Genomic DNA, 27,958 nt, shown 5'->3' with positions numbered 1-27,958 from the left:
TGTTTGGGCTGCTGCAGGAAATGGGAACTGGAGAATGAGAGATGGGTGGGTCTGCCTATCAAGGTTCAGGCCCTGGGGTTTTAACATGTTTCTTGGAATGACTTTGAATTAGGCAGTTTCCTACTGACTTTTTCATCAAATTTGCAGAGGTCCATTCACTTGAGTGAGTCCCCTTGTGCTATTTTGGTAAGACTCCAGACTTTTTAACTTCAGATGACTGCTTCTGAATGTCTGCTTTCATATCACACCCAGGCATGAGATGCTCCGCTACAGAGCCTTCAGTGTGAGTTGTGGAGGCAAGTAATTGGATCTTCCGGGAACCAGACAGAACTCTACTAACAGAGTCCACTGTACTCTGTCTGCTGCTGCTACAAATGTTGAGTAGTTCCCATCTGGTGGTGACTTGGGTCTTCACTTTTCTTTTAAATTAGTTTTTTTAATAGAAGTAATACTTATATATGGTACAACATAAAAATGGTATACAGTGAAAAGTAAGTTTCCTTGTCACCTTGACTCTCAGTCACCCACTTCTCCCCAGAAGCAGTCACTGTTCCCAGTTTCTTTTGAATCCTTCCAGAAATAATCTATGCATATATGATTAGGTGTTCACTAAAAGTTTGATCCATGAAGAAGTCTTCATGAGAAAGGCAGGTCGTCCAAATTTAAACAGCTATATAAGACTGGTTTATTGCCTGAACACCATAATTACAATATAAGCATGCACAAATAATAAATAAAATATTCTTTGTCCCTCAGAAATAATGGAATCAATCACATCCTAGCCTGTCCCTAGTAGGAGGGCAGCTAATTCTGGAACAGATTTTCTAAAGTCTCTTCTTGTTAAGTGGTGTATAATTTAGGTTTTTTGAAATAGGAGGGGAAGCGTGGCTTAGTGGGAAGAAGAGGAGCTATGAAGACCTACATTCAAATCCCAGTTCTGTCACTTAAAACAGCTAGACTTCGGGTAAGTGACAAATCTGAGCCTCTCTTTCCTAATATGTAAAATGGATTTAATCATATCTGTATTAGGTGTGGTGAGCATTGAATGAGACAGGTAATTCAAAGCACCTAGGTCAATGCCTGGCACGTGGCCATCACTCAAGAAATGTAGCTGCTGTCATCAGTGGTGGCCGCCCACAGTGCATGTTCCCCACATACGTGCTGAGCAAATGAGTAGTGAATCATGCTAGAGCTTTCAGCTTCTCTACCAGCTTCCAAGCTTCCAGGTCAGCTTGGAAAGGAGCTTTATGACTCCATGGCTGTGTAACTCCACATACCTGGTTAGGGGTCTGGTGGGGTTTGCACTATACTGTTTCAGTCAGCTCTTGTGTACTTTATCCTATTGGGGTTGCCTCTGAGGCTTTTCCTCTAATTTAAAAATTATTGAGGACCCAAAGAGCTTATTTATGTGGGTTATATCTATTGATATAATTTACCACATTAGAAATGAAAACAAAATTTTAACATTTATTTTACATTCTTTTAAAAATAATAATAATAAGCCCAAAACATGTTAACAGAAATAAGATTTTTTTTTTAAAGGAGAGATCTCGCTCTATTTTTTTTTTTGGCTGGAAAAGATTTGCCCAGAGCTAAGATCTGTTGCCAGTCTTCCTCCTTTCTTTTATTTTTCCTTTCCAAAGTGCCAGTACATAGTCGTATATTCTAGTTGTAAGTTCTTCTAGTTCTTCTATGTGAGCCACCACCACAGCATGGCTACTGACAGACGAGTGGTGTGGTTCTGCACCTGGGAACCGAACCCAGGCCACTGAAGTGGAGCACAATGAACTTCAACAGCTAGGCCATCAGGGCTGGCTCAGAAATAACATTTTTATGGAAAATAACTATTTCTTCCAAAACAAAACAGAAAAATGCAGCAAGAAGAGTGACACATTACATTTTTGTAAAATTCCTTAATGTCTGGCTTAATAGAAGATAAATGGATTCTTATAATTCTTCTGCATTCAATCTGTTGCAATATGTTGTTTTGGGGGAAGCATAGGAAGAAAATTCAGCCTCACACAGATTGGTGGTTAGAAAACGAGGAGCGTCTCGGGGACCCCCAGGGGTCCACACACCACACTGCCCAGAGTCTGATTTATTTCCTGAGGCAGACTCCAAATGCCTTGAAGACAGAATCACGGAATCCTAGTTTCTCACCTTCCCCACAGTTTTCATTTGGGACATGTGATAAAATATTTTTGACAGACTGACTGATAGAGGGAGCTATTGGCCAATACTAGTCCAGAAATATAATACCAAGATTAAGGATTTTTCTCATTTCACAGAGGATAAAACGGACAGATTTAGACAGAACTGGTGTCATCCCTGTGATCCTCAACATCTCAAAGAGGCTGCTGAGAAGGTGAGGCAAAAGTTAGACTTAACAGGATCAACTTAAAATATATGCATTTATTTAAGAAACAGAAAAAAATTCACAATAGCCAAAAAGTGGAAGCAACTCAAATATCCATTGACAGATGAGTGGAGAAACAAAATGTGGTATATACATACAGTGGAAAATTATTCAGCCTTAAAAAGGAAAGAAATTCTGACACACGCTACAACATGGATGAACCTTGAGGACATTATGCCAAGTGAATTAAGCCAGTCACAAAAAGACAAATGCTGTATGATTCCACTTACATCAAGTATCTAGAGTAGTCAAACTTGTAGAAACAGAAAGTAGAACCGTGGTTGCCAGGGGCTGGGGGAAGGGAGAATGGTTGTTGTTTAGTCGGTATGAAAAGTTCTGGAGATTGGGTACATAGGCGAATACATTTAACACCACCAGACTGTACACTTAAAAATGGTTAAGATGGTAAATTTTATGTATATTTTGCCACAATTAAAAATAAATTTATGGGCTGGCCCCGTGGCTTAGTGGTTAAGTGTTTGCGCTCCGCTACTGGCGGCCGGGGTTTGGATCCTGGGCACGCACCAACGCACCGCTTGTCCGGCCATGCTGAGGCCGTGTCCCACATACAGCAACTAGAAGGATGTGCAACTATGACATACAACTATCTACTGGGGCTTTGGGGAAAAAAAAAAGGAGGAGGATTGGCAATAGATGTTAGCTCAGAGCCGGTCTTCCTCAGCAAAAAGAGGAGGATTAGCATGGATGTTAGCTCAGGGCTGATCTCCCTCACAAAAATAAAATAAAATAAAAAAATAAATTTAGAAAAAAGCAATGGGGAGAAAGAAGGAGCAAACTTTTTCCTCTAATTTAGTTCTGGCTGGTCTCACCCTTTCTTAACTATTCAATTCAGTTGCACAAGTGTTTATTGAGCACATTTTATGGATAGAGTGCTCCTAACGAGCAAAGATCAGTTAAAACAGTGCCTGTTCTGAAGGAGCTTGCCCTCCAGTAGAGGGTTGCTTAAGATACACACACAAGTACAAGGCTACAAGAGATGCACTAGCAAGGTGAAACAGGTCTTGGAGAAGGCAGGGCTTGGACTGAAATGTAAGGACAACAGAATTTCTGCTGGGCTGAGTTTGGAGGGAGCAGTATGAGCGCAAAGGTGACTAGTTTCCTACCTTGTTGGTCATGTAAAGGCTTGGAATCATGTTTGAAGAGTTAGTACAGATTAAAGATTATGGGTCTAACTTTCCATTTAATCCAGGAATCCATTCTATTTGGTGAAGAAAGAAATCAGGAAGTCATTCGAGGTGAGGAAATGTGACTATCATAGGGACACTATGGTCCTCGGTGAAACACGCAGGATTTAGTTTATAATCTGCTTCCATCTTGCTTCTGCCTGTGAGCTTTACTAAGCTCCTTAACCTCTCTGAGAATTGGTTTCCTCCTGTTCTAAGGTTGTCACAAACTATCATTAACGTGTGAAAATCCTTGGCAAGCATTAGAGACTTCGTGTTTATCTTTTCCTTACTATTTTGGCTAATTTCTACTCCTCTCTCAAGGCCCAGCTGAGGACAGCGCGAGGTGGAGGGTCCTGCACTCTCCTCCACTCTCCCTTCACACTGCACTGAGTGGCCTGCTTGCAAGTCCACCTCATCACCAGCCTGTGAACTCCCTTAGGGGTCTAATTGATTTCTGTCACCCCAGAACCTGGCACACTGCACAAAATGTACAGTCGTGCAGTAGTAAGAGCACTGGCCTTGAATACCACACCATTGGAGGCTGAATCCTGGCTCTGCCACTAACTAGACATGTGACTTTGGGCAAGATCCTAAACCTCCTCCCTGGGCCTCAGTTTTTTCAACTGCAAAGTGGGGATAATAATTATAACCACCTCATAGACTGTAGTGAGGTGTTCAAACAGCTCAGGCACTTAAAGCTCACAGCCCCCTGCCCGGCACACAGGAATTTAGAACAGTAACTTAACTATTGTTAAGTTCCCCATATATGTCTGTTGCATAAAAAGAAGATAAAGCTGTAAATAACTACACTCCTCTCCTAAAAGGGCCACGTTTTTAGAAAACTTTGCTGAGCCCCCGGTGTCTGGACCCTTAGTTGTGGGGCTCCAGGGTGAGTAACGTCCCACAAGAAAGAGCTAGTCTGGAGACTGGCCGGGCGAGGGCCGGGCGCTGTCTCCCAGTCCCAGGGGGCGGAGTCCGGCGCTCCGTCACGTGGGGCGCGGGAGGCGGGGCTTTGCGCGCGCTGGTTGCGCGGCCGGGTGTTGACACTTCCGGGTGGGACCGAAGTGAGGCCGCCGGGCAGGGGCTGGCAGCTCGGGCAGCGACCATGGCGTACAGCGGCCTCACGGTGCCTCTCATCGTGATGAGCGTCTTCTGGGGCTTCGTCGGCTTCTTGGTGCCCTGGTTCATCCCTAAGGGTCCCAACCGGGGGTAAGCGTGCGAGGGACGCGCGGGAGGACCGGCCGGGCGGGGGAGGGGGCGACCTTGCCGGCGTGGCCCCCACGCCAGAGCCAGGCTCCGACCCCCGTGCAGCACCCCGACTTCGTTATCGCAGGAGCTTCAGTGTCCCCGGCCCGAGCGTGAGCACGGTGACCTCATGGACCCTCCTTGGGAAAGGAGTTTTAGGGGAATTTTTTTCTCATCACGGTCCTGTGTGCGGAGGGTGCAGTCGGAAATGGGTTTATACAGACTCAAGGAGAAGTCGGGGTTCGTCCCCAACGACTTTCGCCTCTTTAGCCCTGCCCTACACCCAAATGAGGCCTCGTTTGCCTAAACTTTAAAGGATGAAATAAATAAAACAGAAATTGCCCTCTGCCTCACGTGTTGTCGCAGTTGCACAGGACAAGCTTGTGCAACGACGTTGAGCCCAGGCCTTGCATCTAGTGGGCGCCAGGAGGTAGTGGGGTCTGAGCTAAAGCGAGATTAGTTCCCGAACAGCAGGAGGTATTGTTTAGAAACCCCTGCGTCACACCTTTCGGAGGGCGCTACCGCCCTTGTATGTGAGAGTAACGAGTTCTTAGAACGGTTGGTTAAGAAAGGCACTTTTTCCTAGACTTTTTTGTTAAATAGAGCTTTGTCTACTTCGTAAGTAGACTTTTTATTCTAGTATGAAATAGAGCTTTATCTTCAAAGCGGCTTTGGAACACCCTCTTTCTGGTTCCTCTTTTGCCTTTTAGTCATTTTTTCTCAGCGCCAGATCATGTGGGGTGAGACTTAGACTGAAGTGACAGTTCGTCAGAAACACCGTCTCGTGCTTTATTCTTTGAAATGAATTGGTGGCTTCACAGTGCTTTGCCTGCATAGTCTGTTGAGTGGATAATTCTATTGCCTACATTATAGGAAGAAAAGGTTATTACTTCCTTAATATTTTGTGACTTGAACCCCTTTTGCTTACTGGAATAAACTTATATTAGATCTGTTACTTCTGTCTAGCTTAAAAGTAAATCATAATTTGTTTAAAAAGGAAAAATGGTAGATGAATTTCTAGGTTAGCATTGGGTCCCCTCTTTCTCCCCTCCCCTCCCCCCTTAACACCAGTTATGTAGGGTCATCTCTCCAGCCTGTAATAGATGATGTAGACTGTCAGAATTTTGGGTTTATTAAAATAATTTGTATTAACCAAATTTAATTTCTTTTTTTTTTTCTTTTTTTTTTTTGTGAGGAAGATCAGCCCTGAGCTAACATCCATGCTAATCCTTCTCTTTTTGCTGAGGAAGACTGGCCCTGAGCCAACATCCACTGCCAATCTTCATCCCTTTTCCACTGCCAATCTTCATCCCTTTTTTTTTTTCTCCCCAAAGCCCCAGTAGATAGTTGCATGTCATAGTTACACATCCTTCTAGTTGCTATATGTGCGATGCGGCCTCAGCATGCCCGGGATCCGAACTCAGGCCGCCAGTAGGGGAGCGCGAGCACTTAACTGCTAAGCCACAGGCCCGACCCCCAAATTTAATTTCTTAGACTTGGTTTTCCTACTGCAGTTAGAGAACAACAAAATACTTCTTTGTTGTGTTTCTGTCTTCAACTATTTCATTACTGTACTGTCTGCCTTTCCAGCCTTCATACTCAAGCGTTTATTAATTAAGTACTGGTAGCATTGACCACTCCTTTCTTAAAGAGTCAGGTCCGCCCGATTTGGGGTCAGCCATGCCCAGCCTTGGGCCCTGGTGCCACTACTATTATCCAGGGTTGTGAAACCCCTCCTGTACTATGTGAGCTCCGTTTATTCAGGTATTTGACCTGCTAGCGATATGTTATCCAGGTCTCCTTCTCGGCCGCCACCACCATCCTTCTGTTTCCCGCTCTTGGCAGGATTGAGCAGGTCTTAAAACTCGAAGTGTCTCCTAGAAGTTACTGTGTTATACTTTGAGAAACATTGCTCTTAGCTGGATGATCCCTGTGACCTTGGACAGTTTAGTTAACTTTTCCATCTTCCCATTTCCTCATTGTAAAATGGAAATATTAGTACTAGTTCCTCTTTACCTCCAGAAAAGACTGCAAATCAATTTTTTTTTTTAAATACATGGAGGAGCTGAATGGCTTCAAGGACTATGATGAATTTTTAATTTCTGAGAGCATGTCTGATTTGAAGGATTAAAAACACCTTTGTTAAGGTGATAAGTAAAGGTGCTGTGTGAGAAGGGAAGGAGGGAGAGTTTGAGGTTAAATCCTCTTCCCTTTGAGACCCCTGCCCATCGGAATGCAGAAAATTGGGTGATGAGGAGGTTTTCAGGACCTGGTGAGGCAGAGAGGAGAAAAGGCAAAGGAGAAAGCTGTCCTGAATCTGTGTAACACCTACAGCAAACCCTGTTCTCTCCTACAAGTCGAGAAGGGCCGGATAAAATCCAGTCTGTGCCTGGATTCAGCTTTCCTGACCATTCCTGTGTTTCGTGATTTCCCTTTTCTCTTTGGGAATCCACGGATTCTCTAAAAGCTTCAGCTTTTTTCACGGTGGCTCCCTGAGCAGTAGATGTGGGGGAGGGGGTGGGGGTGGAGCACAGGAATGTGTGCCAGGAGTTTAGTCAGCTCCAGTTTTTTCAAATGTACAGTGACGTAGAAAGAGTACTACAAGTGCTGTGTACCACCACCTAGATTCGATAATTGGGAACATATTCATACTTGCTTTATCTGTAAATACGTGAGTGTGTGTATGTGTATGTGTATTTTACATGTATTTTACATGTATGTGTAGATTACATACATACACATATACCTATACATACATATACAATTTTGCTGAGCTATTTGAAAGTAAATTGCCGTCATGGTGACACTTCACCCCTAAATACTTCAGCATGCAGCAACTAAGAAGCAGCACGTTCAGAGCTGATATTTTAAAGAGGGAGCTTCTGAAATGAAGCTGTTAAGCAGATAATACAAAGGAGTCTTGGCCGTTTCAGCTCTGAGATGGTCTTTTGGGGAAGATAGAAGACTGAGAGATTCCAGGTTGGGGCAAGGGACTGGAGAAAGATGAGCAAAAGCTTGGAATGGAGAATAATGAACATATGTGTTTGGGGGGACTGTAAGGGCACCTGTCTCCAGGAATGAAGAGTTGCTGTTTGAAAGTAGAGAGAGATGAGGAGGGTGAGTGGAGGGAAGTGATTACAAGTGAGGAGCTAGAGTTGATCCTGTAGATGTTCAAACATTTTTGTGCACCTGTTAAAGTTTTTAGCACAAACCCTCATACATATTTATTTGTGTATTATAAGCATAATGTAAAAGTTGGGTGTTTTGAAGAATCTGCCTTCAGAATGTATGCATTCTGACCAGTTCTCACCACCTGCGCTGCTACCAGCCTGGTCCGTCGGATTATTCCCCCTCCCCCTCAACTGGTTTCTCTGCTTTTCCCTTTGCCCCTCCTCCCCAGTCTGTTTCCGCCCAGCAGCAAAGTCCTATTAGAATTTGAATTAGATTTTGTCGTTCTCTCTTCCAATCCCTCCAAATAGCTTCCCCTTTCCTTTCAGGGACTCTGAGATACCTCTGACCTCACCTCCTACTGGGCACCCCCTGTTGCGATCAGCCACACAGGCCTCCTTCCTCTTTGAACCCCTCTCACCTGGAGCCTTTGTGTTTGCTATTCCCCTGCCTGGAACACTCCCTCACCTCCTTCAGGTCGTGCACATGCCACCTCCTCAGCAAGTCCTTTCCTGACTACGCTCTTTAAAATTGCAACCCCACCCTCCAAGCCCCTGTGTACCCTTCTTCGCGTTTCCCGCTTTATTTTTCTCCATCAGCACTTACGGACCATCTGGCTACCAACGATAGATAGGTAGTTGTTGTTTATTGTTCGTCTTGTTTGTTGTCTGTCTCCCCCTCGCTCACGTAAACTTCCCGAGAGTAGGGATTTCCTCCATTTTGTTCACTGCTCTCTCCTCAGAGCCTGGTGTGTACTGGACACTCAGTGAAAATCTGTTGAATGAATGAACGAATGAATGTGCCATTCATAATGTGGCATATTCTGGAGTATGTGGTTAATTTATTTAACCACGAAAAATACATGCACACAGAACTTCTACAGGATGGGTTAAAAATACATATAAATAGGAGTTCTGATATTTGCTTCTTGCATTCTAGGAGATAGTCTTGCTTACTCCATGGAGTATGGAGATCCCTCTTTGGAAATTACTCCTGTGGATGATGGTGGGCATTAAGAGGTGTTAAGCTGGGGCTGGCCCGGTGGCATAGCAGTTAAGTGCACACGCTCTGCTTTGGTGGCCCCGGGGTTCACAGGTTCGGATTCTGGGCATGCACCAACGCTTGTCAGGCCATGCTGTGGTGGGGTCCCATATAAAGTAGAAGAAGATGGACACGGATGTTAACCCAGAGCCTATCTTCCTCAGCAAAAAGAGAAGGATTGGCATCGGATGTTAGCTCACGGCTAATCTTCCTCACCAAAAGAAAAAAAAAATGGTGTTAAGCTGCAGAGTTATGTGAGGAAAGGAATATTTTAAGAGATACTTTTTTTTGTTGCTGGGAAAGATTCGCCCTGAGCTGACATCAGTTGCCAGTCTTCCTCTCTCTTTTTTTTTACCCTCCCCAAAGCCCCAGTACATACTTGTATATTCTAGTTGTAAGTCCTTTTGGTTCTTCTATGTGAGCCGATGCCACAGCACGGCCACTCACAGGTGAGTGGTATGATTCCGTGCCCGGGAACCAAAACTGGGCTGCGGAAGCGGAGCACGCCAAACTCTAACCACTAGGCCATCAGGGCTGGTTTGTGAAAGGAGTATTTTAGAAAGATTAACCTGAGGTGATTGTGGATAGAATGAAGGAGAAGGAAGAAAGTTTTGAATCTGCTAGCAGTTAGTTTAGCCAGGGGAACCTGATGAATTTGAGTGCTAACAGTGGGAATTGTCAGAAAGGAAGAAATCCACATAGGGAGAGATGCTTCAGAGGACTGATCCACAGCATTTGGTGACAGAGGGTACAGAGGAGGCATGAACAAAAAGATGACCAAGTTGAGAGTGGGCAGGTGGGTGGAAATGGCAGAGCTTCTTCTGAGGAGTAGGAAATTTATAAGGGGAGCCTATGGGACGAGAATTCAATTTCAGAAATGTTGAAATTCAGCTGGGGGCCGGCCCTGTGGCTTGGTGGTTAAGTGCGCGCGCTGCGATGCTGGTGGCCCGGGTTCGGATCCCGGGTGCGCATCGAGGCACCACTTCTCCGTTCATCCTGAGGCCGAGTCCCACATACAGCAACTAGAAGGATGTGCAGCTACGACATACAACTATCCACTGGGGCTTTGGGGGGAAAAATAAAATAAATAAAATCTTTAAAAAAAAAAAAAAAAAAAAGAAATTCAGCTGATTAGAGATCCAAGTTTAACTCTTTCAGACAGGGATGGAGATGGGGAGAGGTCAATGCTAGGGAGTCATATTTTTAGAAGTATAGTGTCGTTTCATTGCAGAGAACTAATTGTCACTGCAGCGTTTTCTGTTCAGTTTCAGATGAATTTGGATTAGACATCTGAGCTGTGGCATCAATACAAATCCCTTTAAATACAAATGTTAATTACTTACTTAAACTTCTTGTGAGTGCACCCGGGGCCCACTGCAGTCTACTGGGTGTTTGAACAGATTCAGATCCATTTTCTTGGTGCACAGTCTTTGCCAGTTTGATAACTTGGGAAGACACAATCCATCCTGCAATGTCTGCATAGTTTGCGAGTTATCTAATGATGTTTGCATTTTTCTTTTTTTTTTAGAGTTATCATCACCATGTTGGTGACCTGTTCAGTTTGCTGCTATCTCTTGTAAGTATGTTTCTCTTGTAAGTAGTTTTTTCCTAAAATAATAAGTAATTACTCTTGGTATTTATAATTTGTGGGATGGAAAATTAAATCATTGGAGCAAGATTGTTGTGAAACTTTATACTTTTGTTTCATTGGAGCTTGTGCCTCATGTAACTCCTAGAAATAGTGTCCTTCGATTGAAAATAGCATACTTTTCTTATATTCAGTATATTTACGTAAGAACTGTACAGATGCTTTGTTCTTCTGGTATTACAAGTGTAATTTATTTGGCACAAATTTAAAGCTTATAATCAGCTGAAAATTGTCATTGTGCTACTTTATATTTTACTATTCTGAAGTATTTAGGCCTTCTCATTTCACTTAAATATCTCACTAGGAAGCCAATAAAGCCATTCTTTTTTTTTTTCCCAATTATTTTATTGAGGTCATATTGGTTTATAACATGTAATTTCACCTGTACATTATTATGTATCAGTTTCTGTATAGACTGCATCGTGCTCACCACCAATAGTCTAATTTTTATCCGTCACCATACACATGTGCCCCTTTACCCCTTTCGCTAATCCTCCCACCCCCTTCCCCTCTGGTAACCACTAATCTGTTCTCTTTATCCACGTGTTTGAATAAAGCCATTCTTTATTATGACTTTTTTGTTTATCTGGTCAACAGAAGTTGGGTTAGAATTGTAATCAAGTAGAGTAAGGATAATTTTTTTAAACAATTCATTGTACACTATTTCAAAGTATGATAATTAGCATCTATTTGAATAGATTATATAGTTTATATAAACCATTGAATGAAAACTATTTTGGGATTTGTAAGGTAATTCCTTAACATACATTTTTGGAATACTGTTCTTTATGCTCATGAGTGTCAGCAATGGCAGAACTGCAGTTGAACTTTTAAAGATGTTTTCAACTCTGCTCTACATTCTCCCCTTCCATGAAGAATGGAAGGAGTCAAGCCCCAGAAAAAAACTGAGTATTCGTGGAGAAAATAACCACTTCAGAATATTCAAAGGCCTTGTGGTTTCTTTCTTTCCTTTTTCTTTTAATTAAGTATATTTCACATACCATAAAATGCATCCTTCTAGGGATTTCTTTTTAGAGTTTTGAACCAGTGATTCTCTTTTCTTAAAAGAGAGCTTTCTAGCTTCCTGAGACTGCCTTCTATGGAAAGTATTAGTGTTGGCCAGACTGTTGTTGAGTGCCCGTGTGAGGTAGGAAGGAACAGTTCTAATCCTGTGATGAAGGGCCCTGGCTCTCTGTGACTCTGAATCTATGAACTTCTTAAATCTTGGGGCTTTTCCCTAAGGTTTTTCAAATAATGTGGGTATGAGCCAATTCTAGTTCTTTGCATGGGTCAAAATGCACCCCTGACAGAGTTGTTCCTGTGAATTTTGGCTGTCTGGTCCATCATTCAGTCACTTGTGTAAGAGCGGCTTTAAGAGTTTAAAGCTGAACCATGATGCCCTGTACAAGCTTTGCTAAACGATGGTGGTGGTGTTTTGCTGCTTTAGCACTGGGGTTTAGGTGATAAGGCTTTCTCAAGTGGGCTTCCTTACTTTTTTTTCTGGTTGGAGAGGTAAAAGAGGCTTTTTCAGGTGCAAGTTCAGCCTCCAGAATGGATGTCTGACAGGTAACCTATGAAGGGAACTCGTACACCAGCTGTGTGCATCTCTGAAGAGTAAATGAGAAAGAAGTACATGCATGCGTCATGACGCATTCATCATTTTAGTAAGGGTGATTGAACGCCAGCCTATCCTACTGAATCTCCTATAGAAATCTGAACAAGGGAGCTCTGTGTCCATCCAGGAGCCAGGGAGTGGTCCTGTGATGGGAAAGGCCTTTGGGTTTGTTTTTGTTTTTGTTTTTGTTTTTGAAGATCTTTGCTGTATGAGCAGTGAGGTTGGTGGTGAGATCTTAAAAAAGAGAAGATGATCACACAGAGGAATGACTTGAGATTAAACCAAGATGGGGTGCAAATGTTTTGTAACTTTCTGGTCCTCCATCATCTTTGAATTTTGGTTAATTTTTATGATATTCTCTTTAAAACAAACAGGAAAAAACCTTCCAATCAGCCTCATGCCTCTTATTTTTCATTTTCAAGTGTAAAATGAATATTTGGACTTGGTTGGAAATTATTTCCCTCTGAGTCCTAGTGACTTGACTGAGAACTCCATAAACCTTTACCTCTTGCTGTCTAGATTTTAGACCATTTTTTCCTTTGTCCACCAGTGCTAGTGGCAGCTCTCTTGACAGTGGATCAGTAAAGTCATCAGCGTATTGATAAAGGTGGTACAGTGTACCAACATTAAGTGCTTCTGGAGGCCATTTTATGGAGGAATGAGTTGAGTAGTTCAGACTTTATGAAATTATTTTTTCATTTTGTTTCTTTGAAACCTGATCATATATTGTATTTAGCAGAATATTTGCCTGAAACATATAGGTGGAATTCAGACCCCAAATATTTTACGTACCTTATTCCACAAAGGAGTGGGATTCTATAATAAATTTGAAATTCAAAGAAAACTCACTGTTTGGCACTAGTAAATATATTTTCTTAAAAACACCTCTTTTGAAGTAAGACACACCCAAAGAGACTTTGGATTTCCTAAACAAAGTCATGTTTTGAAATGTGTTCATGGACCTTTAAATAGCCTTCTGTTTGTGGCAATTTTTTTCTCTTTCCAGTTTATTCTAGTTTAAGGTTTGATTCCATGGGGTGTAACTTGTTTGAAGTTGGAATAAATCAAGATCTCGGCCAGTAGAACCAGTTTGTGTTAATAGTTCAGCAGAGGCAAGTCTGAATGTTATACATCTGGTTTACTTTTTGAGGCACAAGATCACTTTTGTTTCTTAAGTGTACAATCCTATTAGTTACGATTTCTATACTTTCTCTTGGTCTTAGGTCAATTTTTAATGTCAAATTATGTTGTAGCTTACCCAGAGTCACAAAACTCACATCTTCAGGGTAAATTAGAAATTTATTGTTGTGTTGTGAAGATACAATTGCTTCTTGGAAAATGTGCTATATCTTTAGTACTTTACTAACTGGAAATCTTGCCAGCAGAGTGATATAGAAAAAGAGATACTGACTTGGTTCTTCTAGGCTGAATAATATTTGGCCTGATTACGTTGTGTGATGGCTTTGTGAGTTTTTAAATAAGATGCTGTGTGTGAAAACTTATAACATAGGACAAGAAAAATGTAAAGTAATATTACCAGTGATTTTTTTTTTAGTAAATTATTTTAATTCAAAGAACTGTATGTTACTTGTAAGCACAATTTGCTTACAAGGCTGTTGTAGTGTGTATTTTGTTAGGCCTTATTAGAGTGCATTCACTCAAGATATTTATTTAGAGTCCACTATGTACCAGGCACTGGATATATAGCAGTGAGTGAATAAAACAGATGTACTCCCCTGCCCTCTTCAGTGAGGGGAGACAGACAGTAAACAAAGAGCCAGAGAAGTTCCCTCATCTACTCATTCCCTTAAACCCCTATTCCGTGACCCCAAGCAAGTCCCTCTACCCCTCTAGCCCCCTAACACTACCCGTCACACAAGGACCTGCAGGAACTTCGGTCTGCTTGTCCAGGAATTTGCAGATCCACAGCTGAGCCCAGCCTTCCTTTGGTCCTGGCTCTGGAACCAGTTTGGGCCCAGGACATGATCACCTCCCAGGGCTAGGGTGTCCCACTTTGGTTTCCAACTAAGTAGCCACAAGCTGGTCAGTTTCTGGGATGCTCTACTATAGCATGCTTTTTTTTTTTTTTTTAACTTTTTGTTTTTGGACTTTTAAGACCTACTGTATGCTTTGTACAAAAGTAGAGAGAATAGTATAATGAACTTTCATTTGCCCTATCACCCACCTTCAAAAATTATTAACTCTGGGGCCGGCCAGGTGGCACAATAGTTAAGTTCGCGCACTCCGCTTTGGCGGCCCAGGGTTTGCAGGTTTGGATCCCGGGCAGGCACCAACGCACCACTTGTCAAGCCATGCTATGGCGGCGTCCCATATAAAGTAGAGGAAGATGGGCACAGACGTTAGCCCAGGGCCAGTCTTCTTCAGCAAAAAGAGGAGGATTGGCATCAGATGTTAGCTCAGGGCTAATCTTCCTCACAAAAAGAAAAAAAAAATTATCAACTCATGGCCCATCTTGTTTCATCTCCACACACTTGCCCCTTCTGCCCCAGATTATTTTGAAGCAAATCCCAGACATATCAGTTTATCTATAAATATTTCAGTATATATCTCTAAAAGATAATCGTTCTTTTTTTCAAGTATAACCACAATACCATATCACACACAAAAAAGTTAATTCCTTTATACCATCAAATATCTTAAATTTCCCTGGTTGTCTCATTATTTATTTACATTTATTGTTTGAATGAAGATGTACATAAAGACCATGCATTGCAATTGGTGACTGTGTCTCTCAAGTCTGTCTTTATTGGTTTCTTCTCCATATCTCTCTTTTTTTTTCTTGCATATGTTAATAGAAAAAAACTGGATTGTTTGCCCCGTAGTTTTCCGTAGTGGTCTTTGTTAATTGCATACCCATGGTGTTGTTTAATGTGTTCTTTCTTCTGTATTCCTGTAAGTTGGTAGTCATATCTAGGGGCTAGATCACATTCAGGTTCAGCTTTTTGGTAAGTCTGTTTCATAAATGGTGTTGGTGCTTTCATCAGGAGGTACATATGTCTGATTTTTCTTTGAGTTGTTGACAAAATTGATGATATTCTATTTCTATAATTTTTTGTTTATTCATTAGCTAGAACATGCCCATAAATAAAGATCTACTTCATCAACTATTTCGTTATCCAAATAACTGAAAACAGTTCATAAAGGAAAGCTAGGGCATATGTGTAGTTTTCTCTTTACTTACCAGTTTTCAAAATAATGAATTGGTTCCCCAGCATCTTCCAGTGGTGAATAATGATTTTTGTTTTGTGTTAGTATCATTATGATCTGATACATTTAAACATATTTGAGGTATTTCAACCCAGTATAATTAATAGCCTTGTTGGTGTTCAGATTGTCCCATCTTTGGCCAGTGGAAGCACTGTGTTTTTTTTGACCTTCTGTTAACTGGTTGGTGCTCCCTGTCTTCCCTCTAGCTTTGAAGCTCCTTCAGGACTGGACATGTATTTTGTATAGGTGGAATGTCTGTCTCTGTCTCTCCACAGATTGGTAATTTTTGCGGGTGTATCTCTTATCTCATTTGGTGATGTCTGCTAATAACAGGAAACAGCAGCATCAATAATGGAAAACACTGGGTAACTCAAATTAAGCTTGTTCCTGAAATGTGAGGCCCTCCGGCCCTTGCTTCTTTCAGCTTCAGAGCTCCCACATGGATAGCCAGAGGAAGCAATGTGTTGTTTTAGCTAATTTGCTTGTTCCCTTTACTGGGTTTTTCTTTTTGTATCTCTTATTTATAGTTGTCTGTTGAGCAGCCTGTTATCCAGCCTCACCTGGAGTTCATCCAGTAAGCTTTTCATAGAACACTTACTCTGTGCCAGGTCCTGGCTATCTAGGAGAGAACCAGATCCCGCCCTCCTGAGCTGACAGTCTAGTGAGGGGAGTCAGACAAGCAGAGGAACAACAGCAGCAGCCGGGTGGTTCTTGGTTTGTAATAGACAAAGTGAGCAAGTGCTTTAAAGGGCCAGACAGGGTGCTGTGATGGAGAACAGAGGACAGTAGGGAGAGTGGGAGAGAGCAAGAGATTTATTCAGGGTGATCACAGAAAGCCTGTTGGAGGAGGAGGAGTCAGCCCTGGGGGGAACTGCAGGCAGGGTCTTCTGCAAATGCAAAGGCACTGAGGGGTAAGGAGCTTGGAATGTTATGGGAGGGTTATGTGACTGGGGTTTAATAGTGAGGCAGGGGAGTGGGAGGTTTGGGGTTTAGGTAAGGGCCAGATTGTATACGATTTTATGGGCTAGGGTAAGGGGTTTAGGTTTTATATTAAGTGAATTGGAAATCTTTTCAGATTTTTAATAAAGGAGTGATTTGGTGAGATGATCACTCGGGCTGCTCTGTGGAGAATAGACTGCTTGGAGGCCAGCGTGGAAGTGGGGACACGAGTTAGGAGATTATTACATTCAGTTGGGTGAGAAATCTTTGGTTTGGTCTGGGGTGATGGTAGTGAAGATGAAGAGAGGTGCACAGATTTGAGAGGTAATTTAGGGGTAGAATTTATTGGTCCTGCCGATGGATAGGATGTGGGAGGAGTCAGATGGTTCCCAGGTTTCTGGTTTGGACCATTTACTAAGATGGTGAAGACTTAGGACGGGATGAATTTCAAAACAAAAGTTCAGGTGGGGACATGCTAAAACTTCTAAGACATATCAGTCAGATGGGAAATTGGATGTAAGGAGAGAGATTTGAGGCCGTGAGAATGTATGTAATTTCCTAAGGCAGTGGTTCTCTACTGGGGCTGCTACTGGCATCCAGTGGGTAGAGACCAGGGATGCTGCTAACCATCCTACACTGCACAGGACAGCCACCTCCCCCAAAGGAAGAATTAATTCTTCCCCAAGTGTGAATAGTACTGAGGTTGAGAAACCCTACCCTAAAGAGAAGAGAGGATAGGGCCAAACCTGAGGAATGCCAACATTTAGATGAGGAAGAGCCAGAAAAGGGCAACCTTGAGCCTCCACTGTTGAATAAGGGGAAGTGACTGGACTGTAAAAAGGGATGAGAGATTGCTAAATCAGCAGACATGCACCCCAAAGAGGTCAGTTTTTCGCAAGAATGAGAGAGAATTGTCTGGAGGCAGCACAGGGAGAGCAAAGAAATTCCTAACCCCGTTGCCAAAGCCTGAGTTATCTAGTGCAAGAATAAGCAACCTTCTCTGCTTGAGAGAGCCTCTGGGGGGAGCCAGGTTTCAGTGAAGCTGTAGGCAACAGGAAGTTTGAGAATAGAAGGAGGTGTGTGAATGAGTGGCAGATAACTGAGCAAGTTACAGAGAATGCAGTGCAAGGGTTTGGAAGAAAGGGAAGGACAGGAAGGTGGATCTAGTGGTGAGAGCAGAGCAGTCTGGGGATGGAATTTGGGTCCATAATAAATGGTTCTGGGAGGTTTGGAAAAATTTTTTCTGGCAAAAATTGAGGTAAACTAAGAAATGAGACCTGTTACTAAGCAAGGACTTGGACCTGAAGGCTTTCCACAATAGCTTGGCAGTGGAGAGGGTTTGGCAGTTAGGCACGACCCCTTCCAAGGGCCACAGGCACTAGAACGGTGGGGTCAAACTTTGTTTTGTTGTTAGTGTTTTCCCAATACAGATACCCATTTGTTGCTGCACCTTTGGTTGAAAAGACTTTCCTTTCTCCATTAAATTGCTTTGGCATCTATGTTCAAAATAATTTAGCCATAAACGTGTGAGTCTATTTCGGGACTATCCCTCCTGTTCATTGATCTCTTTGTCTAAGTCTTATGCTTATGACAATACCACACTCTTGAATATTGTAGCTTTATATTGAAATCAAGAAGTGTAAGTCCCACCTCATGTTTGTTCTTCAAAATTATTTGTCTGTTCTAAAATAGCCATATGAGTTTTAAGATTTTATTTATTTATTTTTTCCCCCCAAAGCCCCAGTAGATAGTTGTGTGTCATAGCTGCACATCCTTCTAGTTGCTGTATGTGGGACGCGGCCTCAGCATGGCCAGAGAAGCAGCGTGTCGGTGCGAGCCCGGGATCCGAACCCGGGTCGCCAGCAGTGGAGCGCGCTCACTTAACCACCAAGCCACGGGGCCGGCCCGCCATATGAGTTTTAGAATCAACTTGTCGGTTTCTACAAAAAAGCCTGTTGAGATTTTAATTGGGATTGTGTTGAATCTGTAGATCAATTTGGAGAGAACTGACATTTTAACAATACTGAGTTGTCCAGTCATGAACATGGTATATCTCTCCATTTATTTAGATTTTCTTTTATTTCTTCTTTCCTTCCTTCTCCTGACTTTGGGCTTAATTTGCTCTTGTTCTAGCTTCTTGAAGTAGAAACTTAGATCGTTGATTTCAAACCTTTGTTCTTTTTAAATGTAAGCAATTAATGCAATAACATTCCCTCTAAACTTTGCTTTAGCTACAACCTACAAATTTTGATGATGCTATATTTTCTTTTTTAGAAGTATGGTGTTCAATTTCCAGATATTTGGTGCTTTTCTAGATATCTTATAGAAGATACACTCTGTAAGATTCCACTCTTTTGAAATTAGTACTTAATTTATGGCCCATCATATGATTTACCTTGATGACCATTTCATGTGCACTTGAAAAGAATGTATATTTTGTGGTTGTTGAGTGTTGTGTTCTATAAACATCAGGTCAGGGTAGTTCAAATCTTCTATTTCCTTATTGAGTTTTCTGGTCAACTTTTATTAATTACTGAGAGAGGGTGTTAAAATCATCACTGTTACTATGGATTTTTCTATTTCTCTTTTTAATTCTTTCCATTTTTGTTTCATATGTTTTGAAGCTCAGTTATTAGGAGCATACACATTTATGATTGTTATGTCTTCTTGATGAATTAACATTTTTATCATTATAAAACATCCCTCTTTATCCTTAATACTCTTTGACCCGATTTTTACTTTGTCTGATATTAGTAATCATACCACCTTTCTTATGCTCATTGTATCCCTATCTTTATATTTAGAATGTGCCGTCTTTGCAGACAGCATATAGTTGGGTTTTACTTTTTTGTCCATTCTGTCTTTGCCTTTTAATTGGCAAATGGATATTCCATATGCTATTAATGTGATTATTGATATAGCTAGGTTTGGGTCCACTATTTTGTTAATTTTTTTCTGTTTGTCCCATCTGTTTTTTGTTCCTCTGTTCTTTTATGCCTTATTTTAAGTTAATTGAATTTTTTTTTTTTTTTGGTGAGGAAGATCAGCCCTGAGCTAACATCCGTGCTAATCCTCCTCTTTTTTTTTGCTGAGGAAGACTGACTCTGAGCTAACATCTATTGCCAATCCTCCTCCTTTTTTTTTCCCCAAAGCCCCAGTAGGTAGTTGTATCTCATAGTTGCACGTCCTCCTAGTTGCTCTATGTGGGACGCGGCCTCAGCATGGCCAGAGAAGCGGTGCATCAGTGCGTGCCCGGGATCCAAACCCGGGCCGCCAGTAGCAGAGCGTGGGTACTTAACTGCTAAGCCACCGAGCCGGCCCATAATTGAATATTTTTAGTATTCTGTTTTAATTTCTTTTTTTTTTTTTTTTAAAGATTTTATTTATTTTATTTTTTCCCCCCAAAGCCGCAGTGGATAGTTGTATGTCGTAGCTGCACATCCTTCTAGTTGCTGTATGCGGGACTCGGCCTCAGGATGAACGGAGAAGTGGTGCCTCGATGCGCACCCGGGATCCGAACCCGGGCCACCAGCATCGCAGCGCGCGCACTTAACCACCAAGCCACAGGGCCGGCCCTGTTTTAATTTCTCTAAGGGCTTTTTAGCTATACTTTTTTTTTTAAGCAGATGAGTGGATACACGAGTTCACTGGACACAGGTTTGTTTTTTTTTTTTTGAGGAAGATTTGCCCTGAGCTAACATCTGTTGCCAATCTTCCTCCTTTTTTCCTTTTTTCTCCCCAAAGCCCCACTAGATAGTTGTGTGTCATAGTTGTACATCCTTCTAGTTGCTCTATGTGGGACACTGCCTCAGCATGGCTTGATGAGTGGTGAGTAGGTCCGTGCCCAGGATCTGAACTGGCGAACCCTGGGCAGCTGAAGCGGAGCGCGTGAACTTAACCACTACGCTACTGGGCCAGCCCCTAGCTATACTTTTTTAATATTTTCTTTTTAGGGTTGCTCTAGAGATTACAATATGCATTCTTAACTTTTCATAGTCTACTGAGAGTTAATATAGAACCACTTCAGGTAAAATGTACAACCTTGCAACAATATAATTCCATTTACTCCCCATCCTTTGTGCTGTTGTTATCGTATATTTTACATCTGTATATGTTGTAAACCCTTTCTACGGTGTTATAATTTTTACTTTAATCATATGCCTTATGAAAAAATTAAGAGAAAAAAGTCTTTTCTATTTGCCCATGTATTTCCCATTTCTAGAGTTCTCATTTCTCTTTGTAGATTTGAGTTTCTGTTATCCCTTCAGCCTGAAGAACTTCCTTTACTATTTGTTGTAGGGCAGGTCAGCTGACAACAGATTCTCTCAGCTTTCATTTATCTGAAAATGTCTTTGTTTCACTCTCATTTTTGAAGGATGTTTTTTCTGCATTTGGAATTCTGAGTTGACAGGATTTTTTTTCTTTCAAACAACGTTAAGATGCTCCTCCATTGTCTTCTGGCCTCATTGTTTCTGCTGAGAACTCAGCTGTTAACGTGAAGAATGGTTTCTCTTTATGCGTTCTTTTTCCTCTGGATGTGGCCAAGATTTTCTTTTTCTCTTCGGTTTTCAGCAGTTTGACTATGGTGTGTGTAGGGGTGGTTTTCTTTGAGTTTATTCTGGTGAGGGTTTGCTGAGCTATTTGGATCTGTAGGTTAATGTTTTCCACCAAATTTGAGAAAATTACAGCCTATATTTCTTCTGTAGTCATGTGTCGCTTAATGATGGGATACATTCTGAGAAATGCATCGTTAGGCAATTTCGTCATTGTGCCAACATCCTAAAGTGTACATACACAAACCTAGATGGTGTAGCCTACTACACACCTAGGCTATATGATATTAATCCTATGGAACCACCATTGTATATGTAGTCTGTCATTGACTGAAACATCATTATGCAACACATGACTCTATTCTTTCTGCTATAGTCTTTTTATTCTTCTGAGACTCCAGTTACACCTATGTTAGACTGTTTGATTTTTTTCCCTAATATTTTTTCCCTTATTTTTTCACATTGAAAGTTTCTGTTGGGCCGGCTCCGTGGCTTAGCGGTTGAGTGCGCGCGCTCTGATGCTGGCGGCCCGGGTTCGGATCCCGGGAGCGCCCTGAGGCACCACTTCTCCGTCCAACGTGAGGCCGAGTCCCACGTACAGCAACTGGAAGGATGTGAACCTATGACATACAACTGTCTACTGGGGTTTTGGGGGGAAAAAACTGAATAAATAAATAAAATCTTTAAAAAAAAAAAAAAAAAAAAAAGAAAGTTTCTGTTGATCTTTCTTCAGGTTCATTATTTTTTGTATCATCTCCAATCTGATAGCCCATCCAGAGAGTTTTCAGCTCATATATTATACTTTTTAGTTCTAGAATTTCTATTTGGTCCTTTTTTATAGTTTTAATTTATTTTCTGAGATTCCTAATTTGTATATTCCTTATAACCAATTTTTCTTTTAAGTCCTTAAATATGTATAATAGCTGCTTTATTTTATTTATTTATTTATTATTTATTTATTTTTGTTTTTTTTGGTGAGAAAGATTAGCCCTGAGCTAATATCCAATGCCAATCCTCCTCTTTTTGCTGAGGAAGACTGGTTCTGGGCTAACATTCATGCCCACCTTCTTCCACTTTATGTGGGACACTGCCACAGCATAGCTTGACAAGCGGTGTGCATCAGTGGTTGCTGGGGATCCGAACCCCGGGCTGCTGCAGCAAAGCACGTGCACTTAACCACTACACCACCAGGCTGGCCCAGTTATTTATTTTTTATTGAGGTAACATTGGTTTATAACATTGTATAAATTTTAGATGTACATCATTGTATTTTGGCTTAATGTATAGACTACATCGTGTTCACCAAAAGTCTAGTTTCCATCCATCATCATACAAATGTCCGTTTACCACTTTTCACCTTCCCCCACCTTCCTTCCCCCTGGTAACCACCAGTCTGTTCTCTGTATCTGTGTGTGTTTGTTGTTGTTATTTTATCTTCCACATATGAATGAAATCATACAGTGTTTGTCTTTCTCTGTCTAACTTAATTCGCTTAGCCTGATAGCTTCAAGGTCTGTATATGTTGTCACAGAGATTTTATTTTATTTTATTTTTTCCCCCCAAAGCCCCAGTGGATAGTTGTGTGTCGTAGCTGCACATCCTTCTAGTTGCTGTATGTGGGACTCGGCCTCAGGATGAACGGAGAAGTGGTGCCTCGATGCGCACCCGGGATCCGAACCCGGGCCGCCAGCATCGCAGCGCGCGCACTTAACCACCAAGCCACAGGGCCGGCCCTGTATATGTTGTCACAAATGGCAAGATTTCATCTTTTTTTATGCTTGAGTAGTATTCCATTGTATATATATACCACGTTTTCTTTATCTATTCCTCCGTCAGTGGGCACTTAGGTTGTTTCCAAGTCTTGGCTATTGTAAATAATGCTGCAGTGAAAATAGGGGTGCATATATCTTTTTGAATTAATGTTTTTGTGTTCTTTGGATAAATACCCAGAATTGGAATAGCTGGATCATATGGTAGCTCTATTCTTAATTTTTTGAGGAATCTCCATACTGTTTTCCATAATGACTGCTCCAATTTGCATTCCCACCAGCAGTGAACGAGAGTTTCCTTTCTCTCCAACACTTGTTATTTTTTGTCTATTTAATAATAGCCTTTCTGACGGGCGTGAGGTGATATCTCGTGGTTTTGATCTGCATTTCTCTAATAATTAGTGATGCTGAACATCTTTTCATGTACCTGTTGGCCATCTGTATATCTTCTTTGGAAAAATGTCTGTTCAGATCCTCTGCCCATTTTTTGATCGGGTTGTTTTGTTTTTTTTCTTGTTGAGTTGAGTTCTTTATATATTTTGGAAATTAACCCCTTGTTGGATATATGATTTGCAAATGTTTTCTCTCAGTTGGTGGGTTGTCTTTTCATTTTATTGATGGTTTCCTTTGCTGTGCAAAAGCTTTTTAGTCTGATGTAGGCCCATTTGTTTATTTTTTCTGTTGTTTCCCTTGCCTGAGTAGACATGGTATTCAAAAAGATACTGCTAAGACTGATATCAAAGAATATACTGCCTATATTTTCTTCTAGGGGTTTTATGGTTTCAGGTCTTCCATTAAAGTCTTTAATCCATTTTGAGTTAATTTTTTTGTATGGTACAAGATAATGGTCTACTTTCATTCTTTGCAAGTGGCTGTCCAGTTTTTCCAACACCATTTATTGAAGAGACTTTCCTTTCTTTATTGTATGTTCTTGGCTCCTTTGTTGAAGATTAGCTGTCCATAAATGTGTGGTTTTATTTCTGGGCTCTCAGTTCTGTTCCATTGATCTGTGTGTCCATATTTCTGCAAGTACCATGCTGTTTTACTATAGCTTTTTAGTATAATTTGAATTCAGGGATTGTGATGCCTCCAGCTTTGTTCTTTTTCTCAGGATTGCTTTGGCTGTTCAGGGTCTTTTGTTGTTCCATATAAATTTTAGGATTCTTTGTTCTATTTCCATGAAGAATGTCATTGGTATTCTGATTGGGATTGCATTGAATCTGTGGATTGCTTTAGGTAATATGGACATTTTAACTATGTTTATTCTTCCAGTCCATGAGCATAAAATATCTTTCCGTTTCTTTATGTCTTCTTTGATTTCTTTCAATAATGTCTTTTTTTTATATAATTTTTATTTATTTAATTTTTTCCCCCAAAGCCCCCGTAGATAGTTGTATGTCATAGCTGCACATCCTTCTAGTTGCTGTATGTAGGACACGGCCTCAGCATGGCCGGAGAAGCGGTGCGTCAGTGCGCGCCTGGGATCCGAACCCGGGCCGCCAGCAGCGGAGCGCACGCACTTAACCACCAAGCCACGGGGCCGGCCCTCAATAATGTCTTAATAGTTTTCAGTGTACAGGTCTTTCACCTCCTTGGTTAAATTTATTCCTAGGCATTTTATTCTTTTTGTTGTAATTGTAAATGGGATTGTATTCTTGATTTCTCTTTCTGCTAGTTCATTAGTATATAGAAATGCAACTGATTTTTGTATGTTGATTTTGTACCCTGTAACTTTACTGTATTTGATGATTGTTTCTAATATTTTTTTGGTGTATTCTTTAGGGTTTTCTATATAAAGAATCATGTCATTCACAAATAGTGACAGTTTTACTTCTTCCTTTCCAATTTGGATCCCCTTTATTTCTTTTTCTTGCCAAATTGCACTGGCTAAAACTTTCAGTACTGTGTTGAATAAGAGTGGGTGCCCTTCTCTTGTTCATATTCTTAGAGGGGATAGCTTTCAGTTTTTCACCACTGAGTATGATATTAGCTGTGGGTTTGTCATATATGGCCTTTATAATGTTGAGGTACTTTCCTTCTGTACCCGTTTTATTGAGAGTTTTTATCATAAATGGATCCTGAATCTTGTTGAATGCTTTCTTTGCATCTAGTGAGATGATCATGTGATTTTTTTTTTTTTTTTTTTTTTTTGGTGAGGAAGATTCACCCTGAGCTAACATCCTTTGGCTATCTTCCTCTTTTTTTTGCTTGAGGGAGATTAGCCCTGAGCTAACATCCATGCCAGTCTTCCTCTATTTTGTATGTGGGACACCTCCACAGCATGGCTGACAAGTGGAGTAGGTCTCCACCCAGGATGCAAACCTGTGAAGCCAGGCCACCAAGCAGAGCATGCAGAACTTTAACCATTTGGCCACAGGGCCAGCCCCTGATGATCATGTGATTTTTATTCTTCATTTTGTTAATGTGATGTATCGCATTGATTGATATGCAGATGTTGAACCATCCTTGCATCCTTGGAATAAATCCCACTTGATCGTGGTGTGTGATCTTTTTAATGTATTGTTGTATTTGGTTTGCTAATATTTTGTTGATGATTTTTGCATCTATGTTCATCAGCAATATTGACCTGTGATTTTCTTTTTTTGAATTCTTTTCTGGTTTTGATATCAGAGTGATGTTGGCCTCGTAAAATGAGTTCAGAAGCATCCTGTCCTCTTCTGTTTTTTGGAAGAGTATGAGAAGGATAGGTATTAAATCTTTTTTGAATGTTTGGTACCATTCACTGGGGAAGCTGTCTGGTCCTTAACTTTTGTTTTTTGGGGAGGGTTTTGATTACTTTTTCAGTGTCGTTACTAGTGATCAGTCTATTCAGATTCTCTATTTCTAATTGAATCAGTTTTGAAAGGTTGTGTGATTCTAACAATCTGTTCATCTCTTCTAGGTTATACAGTTTGTTGGTGCATAGCTTTTCATAGTATTCTCTTGTAATCCTTTGTATTTCTGTGGTATCTGTTGTAGTTTCTCCTCTTTTGTTCTGATTTTTATTTATTTGAGCCTTCTTTTTTTCTTAGTGAACCTAGCTAAAGGCTTGTCAATTTTGTTGATCTCTTCAAAGAACCAGCTCTTTCATTGATCTCTTCTGTTGCTTTTTAGTCTCTATTTCATTTGTTTTCATTCTGATTTTTATTATTTTCTTCCTTCTACTGATTTGGGGCTTTGTTTGTTCTTCTTTGTCTGTTTCCTTTAGGTGTAATGTTAGATTGTTTATTTGAGATTTTTCATGTTTCTTGAAATAGGCCTGTATGCTGTAAACTTCCCTGGTAGTACCACTTTTGCTGTATCTCATAGATTTTGGTATGTCATATTTTCATTTGTCTCCAGGTATTTTTTGATTTCTCCTTTGATTTCTTTGTTGACTCAATAGTTGTTCAGTAGCATTTTATTTAATCTCCACATATTTGTGACTTTTCCAGCTTTCTTCTTGTAGTTGACTTCTAGTTTCATACCATTGTGGTCAGAAAAGATACTTGGTATGATTTCAGTCTTCTTAAATTATTGAGACTTGTTTTGTGGCTAATGTGCTCTGTCCTGGAGAATGTTCCATGTGCATTCAAAAAGCATGTGTATTCTGCTGTTTTTGGATGGAATGTTCTGTACATATCTTATTGAGTCTATCTAGTCTAATGTGTCATTTAAGGCTGATGTTTCTCTATTGATTTTCTGTCTGGATGGTCTATCTATTGATATAAGTGGGGTGCTAAAGTCCCCTACTATTATTGTGTTACTGTCAATTTCTTTATATCTGTTCACATTTACTTTATGTATTTAGGTGCTCCTATGTTGGGTGTATAGATATTTACAAGTGTTATATCCTCTTCTGGATCATTCCCTTTATCATTAGGTAAATGCTCTTCTTTGTCTTTTGTTGCAGTTTTTGTTTTAAAGTCTATTTTGTCTGATAGAAGTATTGCTACCCCAGCTTGCTTTTTGTTTCCATTTGCATGGAATATCTTTTTGCATCCCTTCACTTCCAGTCTGTGAGTGTCTTTAGATTTGAAGTGTGTCTCTTGTAGGCAGCACATATATATAGGTCTTATTTTTTTTAATCCGTTCAGCCACCTATGTCTTTTGATTGGAGCATTTAGTCCATTTACATTTGAAGTAATTATTGATGGGTATGTAGTTACTGCCATTTTGTTACTTGTTTCCTGGATGTTTTTGTAGTTTTTTTCTGTTCCTTTTTTGTTTTCTTGCTCCCTTCCCTTTGGATGGCTTTCTTTAGTGTTATGTTTGGGTTCCTTTGTCTTTATTTTTTGTGTATTTATCGGTTTCTGTTTGTGGTTACCATGAGGTTCATCTATAACAACCTATGTATTTGGCAGGCTATACTAATTTAATGGTCTCTCAAGTTCAGCCACATTCTAAAAGCCCTACATTTTTTACCACCCCCCATGTTTTATGTTTTTGATGTCATGTTTTACCTCTTTTAATTTTGTGTATCCATTAATCTCTTATTTTGCAAATAGTTGATTTTAGTACTTTTGTCTTTTGACCTTTATACTTCTAGCTCCATAAGTGGTTAATCCACTACTTTTACTATATATTTGCTTTTACCAGTGATATTTTTCTTTGATAGTTTTCTTATTTCTATTTGTTGCTTTTTCTTTTCCACTTAAACATTTTTTTGTAAGACTGGTTTAGTGGTGATGAATTCCTTTACTTTTTGCTTGTCTGGGAAACTCTTTATCTCTCCTTCCATTTGAAGGATAACCTTGCTGGGTGGAGTATTCTTGGTTGTAGATTTCTTCCTTTCAGCTCTTTGAATATATCATGCCACTCCCTTCTAGCCTATAAAATTTCTGCTGAAAAGTCAGCTGATAGTCTATGGGCATTCCTTTGTATGTAATTTGTTGCTTTTCTCTTGCAGCTTTTAAGATTCTCTCTTTATCTTTAATTCTTGACCTTTTAATATAATGTGTTCTTGGTGTGGGTCTCTTTGGGTTCCTCTTGTTTGGTACTCTCTGTGCTTCTTCTTTTTTTTTTCTTTTTCTTTTTTTGTGAGGAAGATCAGCCCTGAGCTAACATCCACACCAATCCTCCTCTTTTTGCTGAGGAAGACCGGCCCTGAGCTAACATCTATTGCCAATCCTCCTCCTTTTTTTCCCCCTTTTTCTCCCCAAAGCCCCAG

The 27,958-nt window shown here is 40.7% G+C and overlaps 1 protein-coding gene across 1 annotated transcript in view; it reads left to right on the top strand.

The window, feature by feature from the left end:
- Nucleotides 1–4,635: 4,635 nt before the first annotated feature.
- ATP6V0E1 (ATPase H+ transporting V0 subunit e1) overlaps nucleotides 4,636–27,958 on the top strand; it is a 40,480-nt gene continuing 17,157 nt past the window's right edge. Inside the window, exons 1-2 of the mRNA XM_004428517.3 lie at nucleotides 4,636–4,812; nucleotides 10,586–10,633. Coding sequence (XP_004428574.1) covers nucleotides 4,709–4,812; nucleotides 10,586–10,633 — 152 coding nt within the window. The 5' untranslated portion in view covers nucleotides 4,636–4,708. The remainder of the gene's footprint in view (nucleotides 4,813–10,585; nucleotides 10,634–27,958) is intronic.

The sequence above is a fragment of the Ceratotherium simum genome, chromosome 4, assembly GCF_057802395.1.
Source record: "Ceratotherium simum simum isolate JZ-2026a chromosome 4, ASM5780239v1, whole genome shotgun sequence".
Classification (NCBI taxonomy): domain Eukaryota; kingdom Metazoa; phylum Chordata; class Mammalia; order Perissodactyla; family Rhinocerotidae; genus Ceratotherium; species Ceratotherium simum.
This window is presented reverse-complemented; position numbering and strand designations above follow the sequence as displayed.